The sequence below is a fragment of the Oncorhynchus mykiss genome, chromosome 19 (genome assembly GCF_057628025.1).
Source record: "Oncorhynchus mykiss isolate SJ-2025 chromosome 19, ASM5762802v1, whole genome shotgun sequence".
Taxonomy (NCBI): domain Eukaryota; kingdom Metazoa; phylum Chordata; class Actinopteri; order Salmoniformes; family Salmonidae; genus Oncorhynchus; species Oncorhynchus mykiss.
Window position 1 is genome coordinate 41793243 of NC_143040.1, and position 18429 is coordinate 41811671.

General features: G+C 43.9%; 1 protein-coding gene and 1 pseudogene across 1 annotated transcript; both read left to right on the forward strand.

Annotated features, from left to right (window-relative positions):
- The first annotated feature begins 137 nt into the window (after nucleotides 1-137).
- eapp (E2F-associated phosphoprotein) lies at nucleotides 138-7821 on the forward strand. The gene is made up of 6 exons (XM_021573963.3): nucleotides 138-371; nucleotides 834-1021; nucleotides 2551-2661; nucleotides 2802-2919; nucleotides 5677-5802; nucleotides 5959-7821. Exons 1-6 carry the CDS (start codon nucleotides 301-303, stop codon nucleotides 6263-6265), a joined length of 921 nt encoding a protein of 306 aa, XP_021429638.1. The 5' UTR covers nucleotides 138-300; the 3' UTR covers nucleotides 6266-7821.
- On the forward strand, nucleotides 6486-18147 carry LOC149975192 (serine palmitoyltransferase small subunit A pseudogene; annotated as a pseudogene).
- The last annotated feature ends 282 nt before the right edge of the window (nucleotides 18148-18429 follow it).

An 18429-nucleotide genomic window follows, 5' to 3' on the forward strand; every position in this document is an offset into this window, starting at 1 on the left:
GTGGATTATGTTGTGTAGATCAGTGTGGGGGGAATCTCCATTTCATAAATGGAAGGGGGTGAATACTTACACAAGGTTCTGTATTTGAGCAATTCCCTTTTCTAAAATCTACAGTTGCCTGCTAGTTTTGAACGCCTGGGACTTTTACTTTGAAAAGCGCAAATCGGAAGTAATGTGAAATATCAGGAAGTAAGCTACAAGGTCCTGGCGACGAAGCTTTATAAAGTTTACACCTTTGTTTACCTTTACTTCGACCGTTCTCGTAACTTCATTTGCTAGCTAGAATTCATAAAATACAAAATGAACAGACAAGTAGAGTATGATTCATATGAGATAGAGGAGCCAAGTGATGAAGAAAGAGCTGAGGACAGGTAATTGTGGTTGCATGGTTTGACGTTAGGTAGCGTTTGGCTAGCTAGCACACTAAGAACGCAAGCGGGTCGTCCAATGCAAGCATGGTTGCTGGTGATGCTATCTACTTAACGTTAGTAGCCGAACAGTAACATGCAAACCGATTTCAATGTTAAATGTTTGGGTACAGTATTGTTTCCATATTCTATAGCTTGATTCGCTTGAAGGCCCATAACGTTCAATATTAACGTTACTTGGGCACTGTGAAGTAGGGGTTGGATCTGTGAAGCAGGGTTGGGGTCAATTCCATTTCAACAATTGACTGGATTTAAATGTAATTGAACCCAGTCCTTTTATAAAGAAGTATTTTATTATTAGGGCGCAAAATTGTGAGTGTTGTTCAAACAGGATCTGACCAATGACTGTTCAATATGAAAACTGTATGACATCAAGACCCTCCTAATTTGTTGCTGTATTTCTAGCTCTGAGGATGAACTGGATGTGCTCTTGAACGGGACCCCGGATCAGAAGAGGAAGCTCATCCGAGAATACTTGACTGGGGAGAGTGAGTCCTCCAGTGGGGATGAGTTTGAGAAAGAGATGGAGGCAGAGCTCAGCACCACCATCAAGACTATGGAGTGCAAATGGGCGCCACCTACAGCACCAGCAGGTGGGAGTTTTCTTCTAGCATCAATTGTTTTTTTGTGTCTTTTTGGCTGGCAGCGGCAGCAATGTACACTGTTGTTCTGTTGTGAATAGAGAGAACACTTCAGCTGCAATTACTGGTCTGGGGGCATCTAAAGCTAATTTCCTGCATTTCTACACAATCTATGACCCTTTGGGGGTCACTTGTATTGTACATAAGAATAGAATATGTTTCTAAATACTTCTACATGAATGTGGATGCCACCAAGATTATGGATAATCCTGAATGAATCGTGAATAACGATGAGTGAGAAAGTTATAGACGCACAAATATCATGAGCATAGTGTTATATACAGACAGTGCACCATGACAGATCTATAACGTTACATTGCTAAGCTGACTATGATTGGGGTGGAAATAATATCTAACATTAGCCAACTTTTGGCAGCCATAACGGTACATCAACTGGTAAAAACGAGCCAAGTTAATGTACTTCCGTTGAAACGGGAAGAAACAAAGGTTACAGAACATTTCCATAAACACAACATCTGTTAGATACTGCTACCTGACAGATTGCTAGAGCTGAACTGGCTGTTAGTTCATTCACTTCAGACACGTCAGTCGATTCGAGATGGAACATTAGCTAATGTTACGTGTCAGTTACAGTACTAGCTCAGCACTGGGAATAAATAACTATTTTTCTGTTAAGTCAAAGAGCAGTTACCTTTCCAGCTCATTCAGTCAAATAAAGAGTAGCCAGTTTCTGCTCAGCTTGCTTTTACAATTCGGGGGGGGGGGGGGAAGCACAACACAACACACACAGACAATAGCTGCCTCTGTTCGCGCACACTGTGGTGTCCATGCATTCCTAAATCAAACCGGCTGAAACCACCAAACAACCTACCCTACCGCGCTGAGGCCCCCTCATGGTCCTAAAGCACAGCACACCAATGCCTGTTTTTGTATCACAATGCAATGATAAAACTGGGAGGGACAAAAATTATATTTCAGAATGTGGGGGGGTCATGTCCCCCCTGTTCCCAGTGAAAGTTGCGCCCCTGTCTATCAATAATATTGTACTGCTAGGGCCTCCCGTGTGGCGCAGTGGTTAAGGGCGCCACCAGAGACTCTGGGTTCGCGCCCAGGCTCTGTCGTAACCGGCCGCGACCGGGAGGTACAATTGGCCTAGCGTCGTCCAGGTTAGGGAGGGTTTGGCCGCTAGGGAAATCCTTGTCTCATCGCGCACCAGCGACTCCTGTGGCGGGCCGGGCGCAGTGCGCCAGGTGCACGGTGTTTCCTCCGACACATTGGATGTGTTAAGAAGCAGTGCGGCTTGGTTGGGTTGTGTATCGGAGGACGCATGACTTTCAACCTTCGTCTCTCCCGAGCCCGTATGGGAGTTGTAGCGATGAGACAAGATAGTAGCTACTAAACAATTGGATACCACGAAATTGGGGAGAAAAAGGGGTAAAACTCACAAAAAATAAATAATTAATAATAATAATATTGTACTGCTGTACTCGTTAATAACAGTGTCCATTTGTCCATCCCAGGAGAGGCTTTGGGTACCAATGACAATGCTGCAACACCTGGGTTACCACAGCCAGAGCTTTATGACAATGTTTATTTTGACTCTGATTCCGACGAGGAGGAAACTGCTCCAAGTAAGTGTGTAGCTAGAATTAATCTGTAAACCAAACATTGACTCTGAGGGCACAGATTAAGCCCTAACCTTGGACTTAAAAGGACAGAGTCCTATTGTTGTACAGATGATGCGATACGATTGTTTGATCCTCTTCTGCAGGCAGTTCCTCGGGTCAGAGACGCAGGAAACAGCGATCCATCCCCACAAACGATGAACTACTGTACGACCCGGATGAGGATGACCGGGATCAGGCATGGGTGGACGCCAAGAGGAGGAGGTAAGCAATGCATCCATCATACAAAATGTTACAAAAGTGTTTTTGTGTGTAATAACAGGGTGAAGTTTGAAAGAATATCCAAATATTTAAGGTCGGTTTCTCGGACCCAGATTAGTAAATAAAGCATGCTCAGTGGAGAATTTCCATTGATAGTGCTTTTTAGTCCACGAGTAGGGTTGGTTGTAGTCACATACAGTGCCTTCAGGAGGTATTCAGAACCCTTGAGTTTTTCTAAATTTTGTTACGTTACAGCCTTATTCTAAAATGGAATAAATAAATCTACAGACAATACTCCATAATGACAAAAACGAAAACAGGTTCATAGAAATTTTAGCAGATTTATTCAAACCAAAAATAGAATTACCTTATTAACATAAGTATTCCGACCCTTTGCTATGAGACTCGAAATTGAACTGTTTCCATTGATCTTACTTGATGTTTCTACAACTTGACTGGAGTCCACCTGTGGAAAATTCTATTGATTGGACATGATTTGGAAAGGCCCACATATGTTTATATAAGGTCCCACAGTTGACAGTGCATGTCAGAGCAAAAGCCAAGCCATGAAATCGAAGGAATTGTCCGTAGAGCTCCGAGACAGGATTGTGTCGAGGCACAGATCTGGGGAAGGGTACCAAAACATTTTGGCAGCGTTGAAGGTCCCCAAGAACAGTGTCCTCCATTGTTCTTGAATGGAAGAAGTTTGGAACCATCAAAACTCTTCCTAGAGCTGGGCAAACTGAGCAATCGGGGGAGAAGGACCTTGGTCAGGGAGGTGAGCAAGAACCTGATGGTCACTCTGACATTGCCGCTTTCCATGTTGTCTGTAGCTTGTGAGTTGTGGAAACACTTTGTTGCTTTAATGGATTTTGTCTTGTTGCTTTTTGTTCTATCTGTATGCTATGTCTTGCTTGTCCTATGTTGCTCTGTCTGTATGCTATGTCTTGCTTGTCCTATGTTGCTCTGTCTGTATGCTATGTCTTGCTTGTCCTATGTTGCTCTGTCTGTATGCTATGTCTTGCTTGTCCTATGTTGCTCTGTCTGTATGCTATGTCTTGCTTGTCCTATGTTGCTCTGTCTGTATGCTATGTCTTGCTTGTCCTATGTTGCTCTGTCTGTATGCTATGTCTTGCTTGTCCTATTTTGCTCTGTCTGTATGCTATGTCTTGTTTGTCCTATGTTGCTCTGTCTGTATGCTATGTCTTGCTTGTCCTATGTTGCTCTGTCTGTATGCTGTCTTGTTTGTCCTATGTTGCTCTGTCTGTATGCTATGTCTTGCTTGTCCTATGTTGCTCTGTCTGTATGCTATGTCTTGCTTGTCCTATGTTGCTCTGTCTGTATGCTATGTCTTGCTTGTCCTATGTTGCTCTGTCTGTATGCTATGTCTTGTTTGTCCTATGTTGCTCTGTCTGTATGCTATGTCTTGCTTGTCCTATGTTGCTCTGTCTGTATGCTATGTCTTGCTTGTCCAATGTTGCTCTGTCTGTATGCTATGTCTTGCTTGTCCTATGTTGCTCTGTCTGTATGCTATGTCTTGCTTGTCCTATGTTGCTCTGTCTGTATGCTATGTCTTGCTTGTCCTATGTTGCTCTGTCTGTATGCTATGTCTTGCTTGTCCTATGTTGCTCTGTGTGTGCTCACTGCTCATTTATTGTCTGTATTGTAATTGTTTTTAATAACCTGCCCAAGGACTGCGGTTGAAAATGAGCCGGCTGGCTAAAACCGGCACTTTTACTCAAACGTTGATTAATGTGCACTGTCCCTGTAAAAATAAACTCAAACAGAGCTCTAGAGTTCCTCTGTTGAGATGGGAGAACCTTCCAGAAGGACAACCATCTCTGCAGCACTCCACCAATCAAGCCTTTATGGTAGAGTGGTCAGACGGAAGTCACTCCTCAGTAAAAGGCACATGACAGCCCTCTTGGAGTTTGCCAAAAGGCACCTAAAGACTCTCAGACCATGAGAAACAATATTCTCTTGTCTGATGAAACCAAGATTGAACTCTTTGGCCTGAATGCCAAGCGTCACGTCTGGAGGAAACCTGGCACCATCCCTACGGTGAAGCATGGGGGTGGCAGCATGCTGTGGGGATGTTTTTCAGCGGCAGGGACTGGGAGACTAGTCAGGATCGAGGCAAAGATGAACGGAGCAAAGTACAGAGAGATCCTGATGAAAACCTGCTCCAGAGTGCTCAGGACCTCCGACTGAGGCAACGGTTCACCTTCCAACAGGACAACGACCCTAGCCACACAGCCAAAACAACGCAGGAGGGGCTTCGGGACAAGTCTCTGAATGTCCTTGAGTGGCCCAGCCAGAGCCTGGACTTGAACCTCATCGAACATCCCTGGAGGGACCTGAAAATAGCTGTGTAGAAATGCTCCCCATCCAACCTGACAGAGCTTGGGACAGAGCTTGGGAGGATCTTCAGAGAAGAATGGGAGAAACTTCCGAAATACACTATCCAAGAAGACTCAAAGCTATAATCGCTGCCAAAGGTGCTTCAACAAAGTACTGCGTAAAGGGTCTAAATACTTATGTAAATGTGCATTTCATTTAATTTTTTTATACATTTGCAAAAATGTATACAACACTGTTTTTGCTTTGTCATTATGGGGTATTGTGTGTAGATTGGTGGGGAAAAAAACAGTTTAAATCATTTTAGAATATCTAACCTAACAAAATGTGGAAAAAGTCAAGGGGTCTGAATACTGAATGCACGGTGTGTCAATTATATTCCCCTATTGCCTATTTGATCAGGTACAACGAAAAGAGAAGATTGCAATCTTCACGAAACAGAAGAGGGCAGTCCCAGGGGCTTCCAAGCAGCGATGCTGTCCTTAACTGCCCAGCATGCATGACCACGCTGTGCCTCGACTGTCAAAGGTAGGAAATAAAGAGTTCATTTGGCTGTGAATATCATCTTGAACTGAAGTCACAGCATTTTACACAGCCAAACATTACACCCACTACAATTGTGAAGGTTGAGCAATTCTGGAAAGGATTTGTCTCAATTGACCTCTTGTTTGTTTTTGTCTACAGGCATGACAAATACAGGACCCAATACAGAGCCATGTTTGTCATGAATTGTACAGTAAACAAAGAGGAGATTTTACGGTACAAAACGCTCAATGAGAAAAATCTGAGGAGCAGAAAGAGGAGGAAAGGGCGTCAACCAGAGCCAACAGCGTCAACCACAATGGAAGCCACAGATTCAGGAGCAGTGTTGGGGATGGGCGGAGAGGAGATCTACCATCCTGTTCAGTGTACGGAGTGCTCCACTGAGGTGGCAGTGCTCGATAAGGACGAGGTCTACCACTTTTTTAACATCCTCGCCAGCCACTGCTGAAGATACACTGTTGCGATATCCCTGATAAGACTTTTGGTGTCTGAATGTACATCATTTTATGGTATTAGACAGGGGTGTAAAGATCATGTAAAGATTTGATGTACAAGCATTGGCCTCCAACATTTTATTAAGTTTACCCCTATGGTATTTATTCTGTTTTTTTTTATAGGTACAACCAAAGATTTGTATATCTTCACACTGTACTGTCTTTGGTTAGGGTATGGACGTCCCAAGGATTCCGGATCGCAATAACCGTTTGTAAATCTGATTAGAGTCGGGACAGGAAGTGGAAACCGCCCTTTGCGCGTCGCTTTTTCATGTGATTTGAGATAGGTTGAGAAAGAAAGCCGTTAAACATCACTGGGGGGATTAATCTGCACCGGTTGACGGTTGATTGCATTCGTTTTGGAACCAGGCTGCCTCCTGGATGTGAGCTAGGTGCCCTGTTCGAAGCCCACGGATATTTGGCTCAAAACAAAAGGGACGTAATTGGCATGTTGAGGATAGAGTCGATTCTGTGATTTCACATGCAAAAGTGATTGCTTTTATCTACCAAGAAATAATCGGCAATCACAAAAAATACAGAATAAATACAACTTCAAGTTATGGCGTTTTGAAGTTATCTGGAAGAAAATATCCTGGTTGTGTTACCAGTATATTCTCGTAACGGCTTTATACATGTTGAAGCCTTGGGTGAGAACCATCTTCAGTATCCTTTTTGGTTCCAGAATAGTTTGAAAATAACTAGGCTACTAGATATTTTAGCCGGATAGATAACTAACTACTACCCCTTGCCTTGTAATTTCGAATTGTTAGCAAGTAGCCTATTTGTTGGTTAACATTTTATTGCTGAACAGTAGACTATGAAACGATAACAGTAGGCTATAGCTACTAGCTTAGGTGGTCACAGTGTAGCCTACTGTTGGTGCATTCAAGACAACTCGGTAATATCTGACATAAAAACTCGTAGAAAGATGAGGCCAGGGTTTTCCACTTGGTCAAATCCCGACATCAGTGATCAGGTTGTAAAGGGGAGCTCTAGAAAGATGCCAGAGTTTCCAAGTTGGATGACCTTTCCAAACGTTTTTTTTTCTTCAGTCGTGGCTCGTTTTTTCAGAGTTCCCAGTTGTTTTGAATGCGGCATCTGTCGCACCTGCAGGCCTAAACGTGTGCATGCGCAACTATTGAGAATTGTAGAACTCCGATCTCATGGATTTCAAATATTATTTTAATCAGCTTTATCTGGCATAAAAAGTGCATGTGTAGACCTCATGTAGCCTGCAGTCATTGGTGTAGACTGATTTGATATGTTAGGCTACTCAAGTAAGTTGGAAACTGCTCAAAAAGAGGTGAGGAAGATATGACTATCAAAATAGGCTACTGTTGATCACAACACTGAACAATTATGACTGAAGAATGATTTTATCCCTTTCATAGGCCTGATAAGCAGTGTTGTCTTTTTTTTATTTTTTTTTAGCAGTGGTGTGTATTCATGGATGCCAAGGGAAGCCAGGCTCCCTCCAAAAATGTACCAATAAAAATTCAAAACATAAATAGTTTAATCTTTCATGTGTTTCATAATTTTCCTTTAATTCCCGAGGCTGAATGTATCTCACAGGAGAAAACATCAGCGCGTGCGAAACAGCGCCCCTCTGTATCTGTAGGCCATCTATCTGATGCTGTCTGACATTGTTGCCAGTGAGCATCTGGCCTCCCTTGATTAAAAAAAAAAAAAAGTATAACAAATTTGCCAACCAGCATTGAGGTGAACTGAGCGAGCTCAACTGAATGGTCCTGGCGCACCAAAAAAAGGGAAGCCACCTTGGATTTTGGCGTCACTCCTATCAAATCCCCTTGAGAGGATATGTCATTGACAAACTCTTGTTGTGTTGTCCTCCGGTGGCTAGCTAGCCAGCTAGGTAAATTAGCCATGGATGGAGATAAGGATTTAGAATTGTGGTTTCACTTAATCATGCGTACTGGCCAATGATTATAAACGGCTATTCTGATCCAACCATTCATTCATACATTGTTGTGCACCTGGCCTGAGAGGGTGGAAGTTCAATATGTAGCTAGATGTAAAAGGCTAATGTTAACTAGCTAACAGGTGCCAGAGAGACTATAGTAGATGGTTGCTGTCAAAAAGTGAGTGAGTTGTTCCTGTGTCCTGTGTTTGGGCTGTTTATTACATCCTGTCCGGATGTTCTCGACATTTAGTGTGTGCTTATGTAACTTGATAGTGCAGCTGTTTCTTTGAAGTAAAGCACATGTTTGAAAGAAAAAGTAATGACTTGGTGATTGATGTGTAGTGACCTTGTTGAACTTAAAGAAAATGTGTTTGAACATTTGAAACAGTTGGGAATTGTTGTAGTGAATTTACGGCACTGCTCTGTAGTGAGTGATCTTGTGACCCCTTGTAGAATGAACAGGAAAAAGTCATTTCCCGGTAGGTCTGCCTGAGTTATAAGTAAGTCTTAGACTTGTCCTGTGAACACTATGACAGAGAAGAAGCCTGAAGAGAGATAAACCACAGAAAACAGGTGTATTGTGTCCTTCATGTCTGGGCCGCAATAACAAAACTATTGATGACATTCTTTGTGATGCACCTGATTGTTTTAATGGTGTGATTGATATGAGTGAAGGCAATATGAATCTCTTCAGTAGCGTATAGTCCAGACTCCAGTGACAGTTTTAGGTTGTTCTGAATTCAATAGCGCATATGCCACCAAATCTGTTAGTTCGTATGTATTTTCAAATGCTTGCACTACTCTGTGCCTGTCTTTAGCTCCAGGTGGCAAGATTGGTTTAAAGTGTTTGATATGATTAAACGAGTGCAACAATTTTTCCACCATCGTGAACATTTACGAAGATGGTCCCTTCTGTCATCAAGACAAAACTTGAGTTTAAAGGCAAGAAGGTTGAGCTATCATCAACAATAGAACATACGAAGCCTAGGAGACCATGGAGAGCCTGCATGGAAGAGACGATGTCTGATGTCCTCACCGCTTGAAGACAGGGATTTGGAGACTGATGGGGTTGGTGTCAGGTTACGATCGGCCCCCGAAAAGGAGGAAAATGCTCATTATACTTTAAAAGCCATTTTTTTTCCCCCAACAAAATTAACATGTCATGTGTAATAATAACATGTATGGTCTATATAAAGGTTTAGTAATACACATTAGTGTCATAGTTTATTATTTGATATTGCATAGTAAACTTTAATCATTGTAATATGGATGTTTAAATGTCTGTACTAAAGGTTTTGAAGAAAATGTTATTTACCTTCAATGAATTAGTCTTTCCCGTTGGGTGGGTGTGTGTGGGGCCTGGTTGCATGGGGTGATGTCAAGCTGTGGGTGTTACTGTAACGCTCAATGTGTGAATGGGTGTGGAGTCAGGCGCAGAGAGCAAAGGATGTGGGAAAAAAACACGCTTTAATGTCCAAAATCAAAAAGAACAAAATAGTTATACCCAGCGAGAAAACCCAACAAAACACTAACACCTCTCACAAATACAGAAGAACAAGCCCGCACAAACAGAAGCGGGCTAAACGAACTTAAATAACACCACCCTAACAACCAAACAATGAACAGGTCAAAACAATTAGACAAAACCAAACGAACACGGAACAAAGGATCAGTGGCAGCTAGTAGACCGGCGACGACGACCGCCGAGCACCACCCAAACAAGAAGGGGAGCCACCTTCGGTAATATTCGTGACAGTTACAAGTAGACGAGGGCCGAGCTCAAGGCATTATTTTCGAAGAAAAATACATTTAGAAAAAGAACAGTCGTTCCTACAAAAAATGATTATACAAACATTTATAGGGTATTAAAGTGTAGTATTGTGTAATAATAATATATGATTTATATAAAGGTTTAGATAAAAAACTGTGATATAGTTAAATATTGCATAGTAACTTTTAATAAACTTTAATCATTGTAATATGTATGTTTAAATGTCTGTACTAAAGTTTTAGAAGAAAATGAAAAGGTTTGAAGGAAAATTGCATTTACATTTCAATGACATAAATCTCTCTCTCCATCTTTCCTCTTGCATGTTAGTGTGTGGGGCTTGGTTGCAGGCGTGGTGTCAGGTTACAAGCTATGGGTTTACATTTTTTTAAGTACATTTAACCTTTATTTAACTAGGCAAGTCAGTTAAGAACAAATTCTTATTTACAATGTCGGCCTACACCGGCCAAACCCAGATGATGCGGGGCCAATAGTGAACCGCCCTATGGAACTCAAATCACGGCCAGTTGTGATACAGCCTGGATTCAAACCAGGGTATCTGTAGTTTTAAAGAAAATGTAACTTACCTTTAATGAAATCTCTGTCTCTGTCTGTCTCCCCGATCTGCTTCTCTCTCTCTCTTTCTCTACACAAGAGCCATTGGGTTATTGGGATGTGTGCGTGTTTGGGTGTGGAAAGACTTTCATGCACCTCGTTTATCCAGATTTAATGGTCAATAGGTTGCTAATCTAGGGGGTCCCTTGTACACAAGTGTATCCCCAGGTGTCTTTGAAACAACTGCTTTACAACTGTATCACCTTTACCCTTTTAAAAATAGTTCCCAGAGGGGCGTCCGGGGGCATCCAGGCATGTCCGGGGGCATGCCAGTGGATGTCCGGGGGGATGCCAGTGGATGTCCGGGGGGATGCCCGTGGATGTCCGGGGGCATGCCAGTGGATGTCCGGGGGGATGCCAGTGGATGTCCGGGGGGATGCCAGTGGATGTCCGGGGGGATGCCCGTGGATGTCCGGGGGCATGCCAGTGGATGTCCGGGGGGATGCCAGTGGATGTCCGGGGGGATGCCAGTGGATGTCCGGGGGGATGCCAGTGGATGTCCGGGGGGATGCCAGTGGATGTCCGGGGGCATGCCAGTGGATGTCCGGGGGGATGCCAGTGGATGTCCGGGGGGATGCCAGTGGATGTCCGGGGGGATGCCCGTGGATGTCCGGGGGCATGCCAGTGGATGTCCGGGGGGATGCCAGTGGATGTCCGGGGGGATGCCAGTGGATGTCCGGGGGGATGCCAGTGGATGTCCGGGGGCATGCCAGTGGATGTCCGGGGGGATGCCAGTGGATGTCCGGGGGGATGCCCGTGGATGTCCGGGGGGATGCCAGTGGATGTCCGGGGGCATGCCAGTGGATGTCCGGGGGGATGCCAGTGGATGTCCGGGGGGATGCCAGTGGATGTCCGGGGGGATGCCAGTGGATGTCCGGGGGCATGCCAGTGGATGTCCGGGGGGATGCCAGTGGATGTCCGGGGGGATGCCCGTGGATGTCCGGGGGGATGCCAGTGGATGTCCGGGGGCATGCCAGTGGATGTCCGGGGGGATGCCAGTGGATGTCCGGGGGGATGCCAGTGGATGTCCGGGGGCATGCCAGTGGATGTCCGGGGGGATGCCAGTGGATGTCCGGGGGGATGCCAGTGGATGTCTCAGTCAATCAAAAAAATAATAACTCCAGACGTCTAGCTCCCTTCTCTTTGAAAAGGTCATTATACTCTTTAAGATGGGCCCTTTACTCGACTTCTTAAACAGATCATTTTGCTCCCTTAATAACCTTTTAAAGCATTGGGCTTAATCAGGGGCATGCAGAGTGTTTCTTGGTAGTCTTCAGCATGCAAGCCTCCGCCTTTTTCCTCCAAACATAACAATGGTCATTATGGCCAAACAGTTCTATTTTTGTTTCCTCAGACCAGAGGACATTTCTCCAAATAGTATAATCTTTGTCCCCATGTGCAGTTGCAAACCGTAGTCTGGCCTTTTTATGGTGGTTTTGGAGCAGTGGCTTCTTCCTTGCTGAATGGCCTTTCATGTAATGTCGATATAGGACTCGTTTTACTGTGGATATAGATACTTTTGTACCTGTTTCCTCCAGCATCTTCACAAGGTCGTCTGCTGTTGTTCTGGGATTGATTTGCACTTTTTGCACCAAAGTACGTTCATCTCTAGGAGACAGAAGGCATCTCCTTCCTGAGCGGTATGATGGCTGTGTGGTCCCATGGTGTTAATACTTGAGTACTATTGTTTGTATAGATGAGCGTGGTACCTGCAGGCCTTTGGAAATTGCTCCCAAGGATGAACCAGACTTGTGGAGGTCTACAATTTTTTTCTGAGGTTTAGGCTGATTTCTTTTGATTTTCCCATGATGTCAAGCAAAGAGGCAATGAGTTTGAAGGTAGGCCTTGAAATACATACACAGGTACACTTCCAATTGACATAAATTATGTCAATTAGCCTATCAGAAGCTTCTAAAGCCATGACATAATTTTCTGGAATTTTCCAAGCTGTTAAAAAGGCACAGTCAACTTAGTGTATGTAAACTTTTGCCCCACTGGAATTGTGATACAGTGAAATAATCTGTCTGTAAACAATTGTTGGAAAAATTACTTGTGTCATACACAAAGTAGATGTCCTAACCGACTTTCCAAAACTATAGTTTGTTAACAACACATTTGTGGAGTGGTTGAAAAACGAGTTTTAATGACTCCAACCTAAGTGTATGTAAACTTCTGACTTCAACTGTATACACCACACATGGATTGGACTTAAAAAAGAAGACACCATTAACATGTCAGATATAGTTTAAATGTATTCATTTTTGAGTTTGCATCCCAATATGACACTTTAAATACATCACAGAAGACTGAAATATAACAAAACGCCTATTGTGTTTATTGAGCTGTACACTGAGATGCTCAGCTGGTCAATATTCCCCTCCAGTGATTCCCCAACACCTTGTCAACATGTGCCCCAAAAAATGGATCAGATTTTCCTTTTAGTCTCATCTGACCAGAGTACCTTCTTCCATATGTTTGGGTAGTCTCCCACATGCCTTTTGGCGAACACCAAACATGTTTGCTTATTCGTTTCTTTAAGCAATTGCTTTTTTTCTGGCCGTAAAGCCCAGCCCTGTGGAGTGGCCTTAGACCACTGCACCACCCGGGAGGCCACTTCTTCCATTTTTTAATAATGGATTTAATGGTACTCCGTGAGATGTTCAAAGTTTCAGATATTTTTTTATAACCCAACCCTTATCTGTACTTCTCCACAATTTTGGCCCTGACCTGTTTGGAGAGCTCCTTGGTCATCATGGTGCCGCTTGCTTAGTCGTGTTCCAGACTCTGGGGCCTTACAGAACAGGTGTGTATATATATATACTGAGATCATGTGACAGAACATGTGACACTTAGATTGCACACAGGTGGACTTTATTTAACTAATTATGTGACTTCTGATGATAATTGGTTGCACCGGATCTTATTTAGGGGCTTCATAGCAACGGAGTTGAATACATATGCACGCACCACTTTTCACCAAGTATTATTATTATTTTATTTTTTCATTTCACTTCATCAATTTGGACTATTTTGTGTATGTCCATTACATGAAATCCAAATAAAAATCTATTTAAATTACAGGTTGCAATGCAACTAAATAGGAAAAACGCCAAGGGGGATGAATACTTTTGGAAGGCACCGTAAATTGAGAAAGTTTAGCACTGTTGCTACTTTCCCTAGGAGTGGTCGTCCTGCAAAGATGACTGCAAGAGCACAGCGCAGAATGCTCAATGAGGTTAAGAAGAATCCTAGAGTGTCAGCTACAGACGTACAGAAATCTCTTGAAGATGCTAACATCTTTGTTGACGAGTCTACTATATGTAAAACACTACACAAAATTGGTGTTCATGGGAGGACACCATGGAAGAAGCCACTGCTGTCCAACATTGCTGCAAGTCTGAAGTTTGCAAAAGAGCATGTGGATGTTCCACAGCGCTACTGGAAAAATATTCTGTGACAGATGAAACTAAAGTTGTGTTGTTTGGAAGGAACACACAACACTATGTGGAGAAAAAAAGACACAACACACCAACACTATGTGGAGGTAGCGTCATGGTTTGGGGCGGCTTTGCTGCCTCAGGGCCTGGACAGCTTGCTATCATCGACGCAAAAATGAATTCCCAAGTTTATCAAGACATTTTGCAGGATAATGTATCTGTCCACCAATTGAAGCTCAACAGAAGTTAGGTGATGCATCAGGAAAACAACCCATTATTTTGATGTAAATCAAGAGAATGGCTTGAACAGAAGAAAATACTCCTTCTGGAGTGGCCCAGTCAGTCCTGACCTCAACCCGATTGAGATGCTGTGGCATGACCTCGAGAGCAGTTCACACCAGACATCCCAATGGTCCAAAATTCCTCCTGACCGTCGTGCCAGTCTGATCTGCAACTACAGAAAACGTTTGTTTGAGGTTATTGCTGCCAAAGGAGGGTCAACCTGTTATTAAATTCAAGGGTTCACATACTTTTCCCGACCTGCACTGTGAATGTTTACACAGTGTGATCAATAAAGAGATGACAGAGAGATGAAAACGTATAAATGTTTGTGTATTATTAGTTTAAGCAGACTGTATTTGTCTATTGTTGTGACTTAGATGAAGATCAGATCAAATTTTATGCAGAAATCCAGGTAATTGTAAAGGGTTCACATTATTTACCTTCCCACTGTAATGTGTTACATAACTTTATGTAATAGATTCTCTCTCTCTCTCTCTCTCTCTCTCTCTCTCTCTCTCTCTCTCTCTCTCTCTCTCTCTGAACCAATGACATGACATTGACCCCTGAGTGTTGAACTTTTGCCCACTCTATAGCCACCCTGCTGGTCGGAACATCTTGAATAACAATAAGGGGCACGTGCACTCTTAAATGTGCACTCTGCACAGCCCTCGGAATATGGTTCCTCTCTCATTTTAATCCTAGTTTCATGGCATTTATGGAGTGTTTCCTAGATGCTGTGCTTCGGCAAATGCATTGATTGTTCTTAGGTTTTTAGACTGGGTATCTGTAAAACACTTTGTGACAACTGCTGATGCAAAAATGGGTTTTAAGAAATACCTTTGGTTGATTGACAGATTTGTATTATTATCATACCCAGAAATGTCAACGTCTTGTCGCATCTCGAACCCGGGCCTTAGGGATAAACCCCCAGAAAGATCCCAGAAAGAAGGATCTCGGTCCCATATTTGATGCACCTGTACTGAATTTGCCTTCTGGATGATAGGGGGGAGAACAGGCAGTGGCTTGGGTGGTTGTTGTCCTTGATGATCTTTTTGGCCTTCCTGTGACATCAGGTGCTGTAGGTGTCCTGGAGGGCAGGTAGTTTGCCCGGTGATGTGTTTGGCAGAACGCACCACCCTCTGGAGAGCCCTGTGGTTGAGGTTGGTGCAGTTGCTGTTACAGGCGGTGATACAGCCCAACAGGATGCTCTCAATTGTGCATCTGTAAAAGTTTGTGAGTGTTTTAGGTGCCAAGCCAAATTTCTTCAGTCTTCTGATGTTGAAGAGGCGCTGTTTTGCCTTCTTCACCACACTGTCTGTGTGGGTAGACCATTTCAGTTTGTCAGGGATGTGTACGCCGAGGAACTTAAGGTTTTTCACCTTCTCCATTGCGGTCCCGTCGAAATGGATAGAGGGGTGCTCCCTCTGCTGTTTCCTGAAGTCCACGATCAGATCCTTTGTTTTGTTGATGATGAGTGAGAGGTTATTTTCCAGGCACCACACTCCCAGGGCCTTAACTTCCTCCCTGTAGGCTGTCTCTTCATTGTTGGTAATCAGGCCTACTACTGTTGTGTCGTCTGCAAACTTGATGATTGAGTTGGAGGCGTGCATGACCATGCAGTCACAGGTGAACAGGGAGTACAGGAAGGGGCTGAGCACACATCCTTGTGGGGCCCCAGTGTTGAGGATCAACGAAGTGGAGGTGTTGTTTCCTATCTTCACCACTTAGAGGCGGTCCGTCAGGAGGTCCAGAACCCAGTTGCACAGGGCGGGGTTCAGACCCAGGGCGGGGATCAGACCCAGGGCGGGGTTCAGACCCAGGGTGGGGTTCAGACCCAGGGTGGGGTTCAGACCCAGGGCCTCAAGCTTAATGATGAGCTTGGAGGGTAATATGGTGTTGAATGCTGAGCTATAGTCAATGAACAGCATTCTTACATAGATATTTCTCTTGTCCAGATGGGATAGGGCAGTGCGATGGTGATTGCATTGTCTGTGGAAAGCAAATTGAAAATTGAGACGGAAAGCAAATTGAAATGGGTCTAGGGTGTCCTCTCTCGGAGGACCTGAGCCCTAGGACCATGCCCCAGGACTACCTGACATGATGACTCCTTGCTGTCCCCAGTCCACCTGGCCGTGCTGCTGCTCCAGTTTCAACTGTTCTGCCTTATTATTATTCGACCATGCTGGTCATATTTGAACATCTTGGCCATGTTCTGTTATAATCTCCACCCGGCACAGCCAGAAGAGGACTGGCCACCCCACATATGCTCTCTCTAATTCTCTCTTTCTTTCTCTCTCTCGGAGGACCTGAGCCCTAGGACCATGCTCCAGGACTACCTGACATGATGACTCCTTGCTGTCCCCAGTCCACCTGACCGTGCTGCTGCTCCAGTTTCAACTGTTCTGCCTTATTATTATTCGACCATGCTGGTCATTTATGAACATTTGAACATCTTGGCCACGTTCTGTTATAATCTCCACCCGGCACAGCCAGAAGAGGACTGGCCACCCCACATAGCCTGGTTCCTCTCTAGGTTTCTTCCTAGGTTTGGGCCTTTCTAGGGAGTTTTTCCTAGCCACCGTGCTTCTACACCTGCATTGCTTGCTGTTTGGGGTTTTAGGCTGGGTTTCTGTACAGCACTTTGAGATATCAGCTGATGTACGAAGAGCTATATAAATAAATTTGATTTGATTTGAGGTAAGGTAGAGGTGATATGATCCTTAACTAGCCTCTCAATGCACTTCATGATGACAGACGTGAGTGCTACTGGGCGATAGTCATTTAGTTCAGTTATCTTAGCTTTTTTGGGTACAGGAACAATCCTGGACATCTTGAAGCAAGTGGGGATGGCAGACTGGGATAGGGAGAGATTGAATATGTCCGTAAACACACCAGCCAGCTGGTCTGCACATGCACCAGGTGTTTGATGTATTTGATACCATTCCACTATTTCTACTCCAGATATTACCATGAGCCCATCCTCCCCAATTAAGGGGCCACCAACCTCCTGTGGTGTTGATGGAGTGTGTCCTGTCTGTTTAATGAACAAAATAACCAACTATTGATTTCATTTGGAGCAGCAGAAACCCCCACCGCCCTGCGAGCAACATCTGCTTCTATGGGCACAAGCACTGTTCATGACAAATTGTTCACACCCCTCTTATTGGTGGAGAGAATTTAGCAGGCTTAAAGCTTATTTCCTGCAATTCTAAACATTTTGCCATGGGCTGCAAAGAAAGTTTTGCAGTTTTAAAGCAAATTTTCATCTAATGTGTATTCATGTGATATTTGAATGACAAAAAAATTACAGCAATATCTATGGGCCAAAAAATCCCCAAAAACATATTGCTCAAACATATTCGTTTACCTTTTAGTGCGAGTAATTTACTGTATTTATAGGCTACTTGGGATGTCACTTTTCAACAGGAAAATTTCAAAAATGACTGAAGGACGTTCCAAATGTTTATAAAACTGTATCACGTCCGAGGTGTATTTGGGTATTTGGACAAAGCATTTGGCCAGCGTCGGAGCATGGGCAAAATCCCCTCGGGAGGCAGACTGCTTCGTGAATAGATGGTATAATGTTTAATAACATTTACCTTCTATTTGAATGTGCTAAACTGTAGCCTGCTTGTCCTATTCATTCCATAGGATTAGCCTATAATAGTTATAAGTATTGGTCAGTTTCCTTTCCTTGTTTCTCAGACTCCATCCTGATATCTGTAGCAGGGATGGCGGTGAACACGGGTTACGTACGTGTTCATGCCTCAGCACATCATGGCTATACTACATTACTTTGAGATGGTTCAATGAGACAAGTCGTACCCACGCCTGAGTGTGCCTGTGACTGCTGTCCCCATGGAATTATAATGAATGATCATTCCAATTCTATGGATGTCATGTGGACCTGGAGGACAGACCGAGAGAGAGAGAGAGAGAGGATCGCATTCCATTCCCTGGCACTATTTATTCTGTGCTGGTCAACATGAACAGTGTTCATGGACAGAAGGGGGTGAGGGGAGTACAGAGAGGAGTGCAGTGGCACATCCGATGTTCTAGGACATGAAACCATTGTTGTCTTCTGAGTTGCCTTGC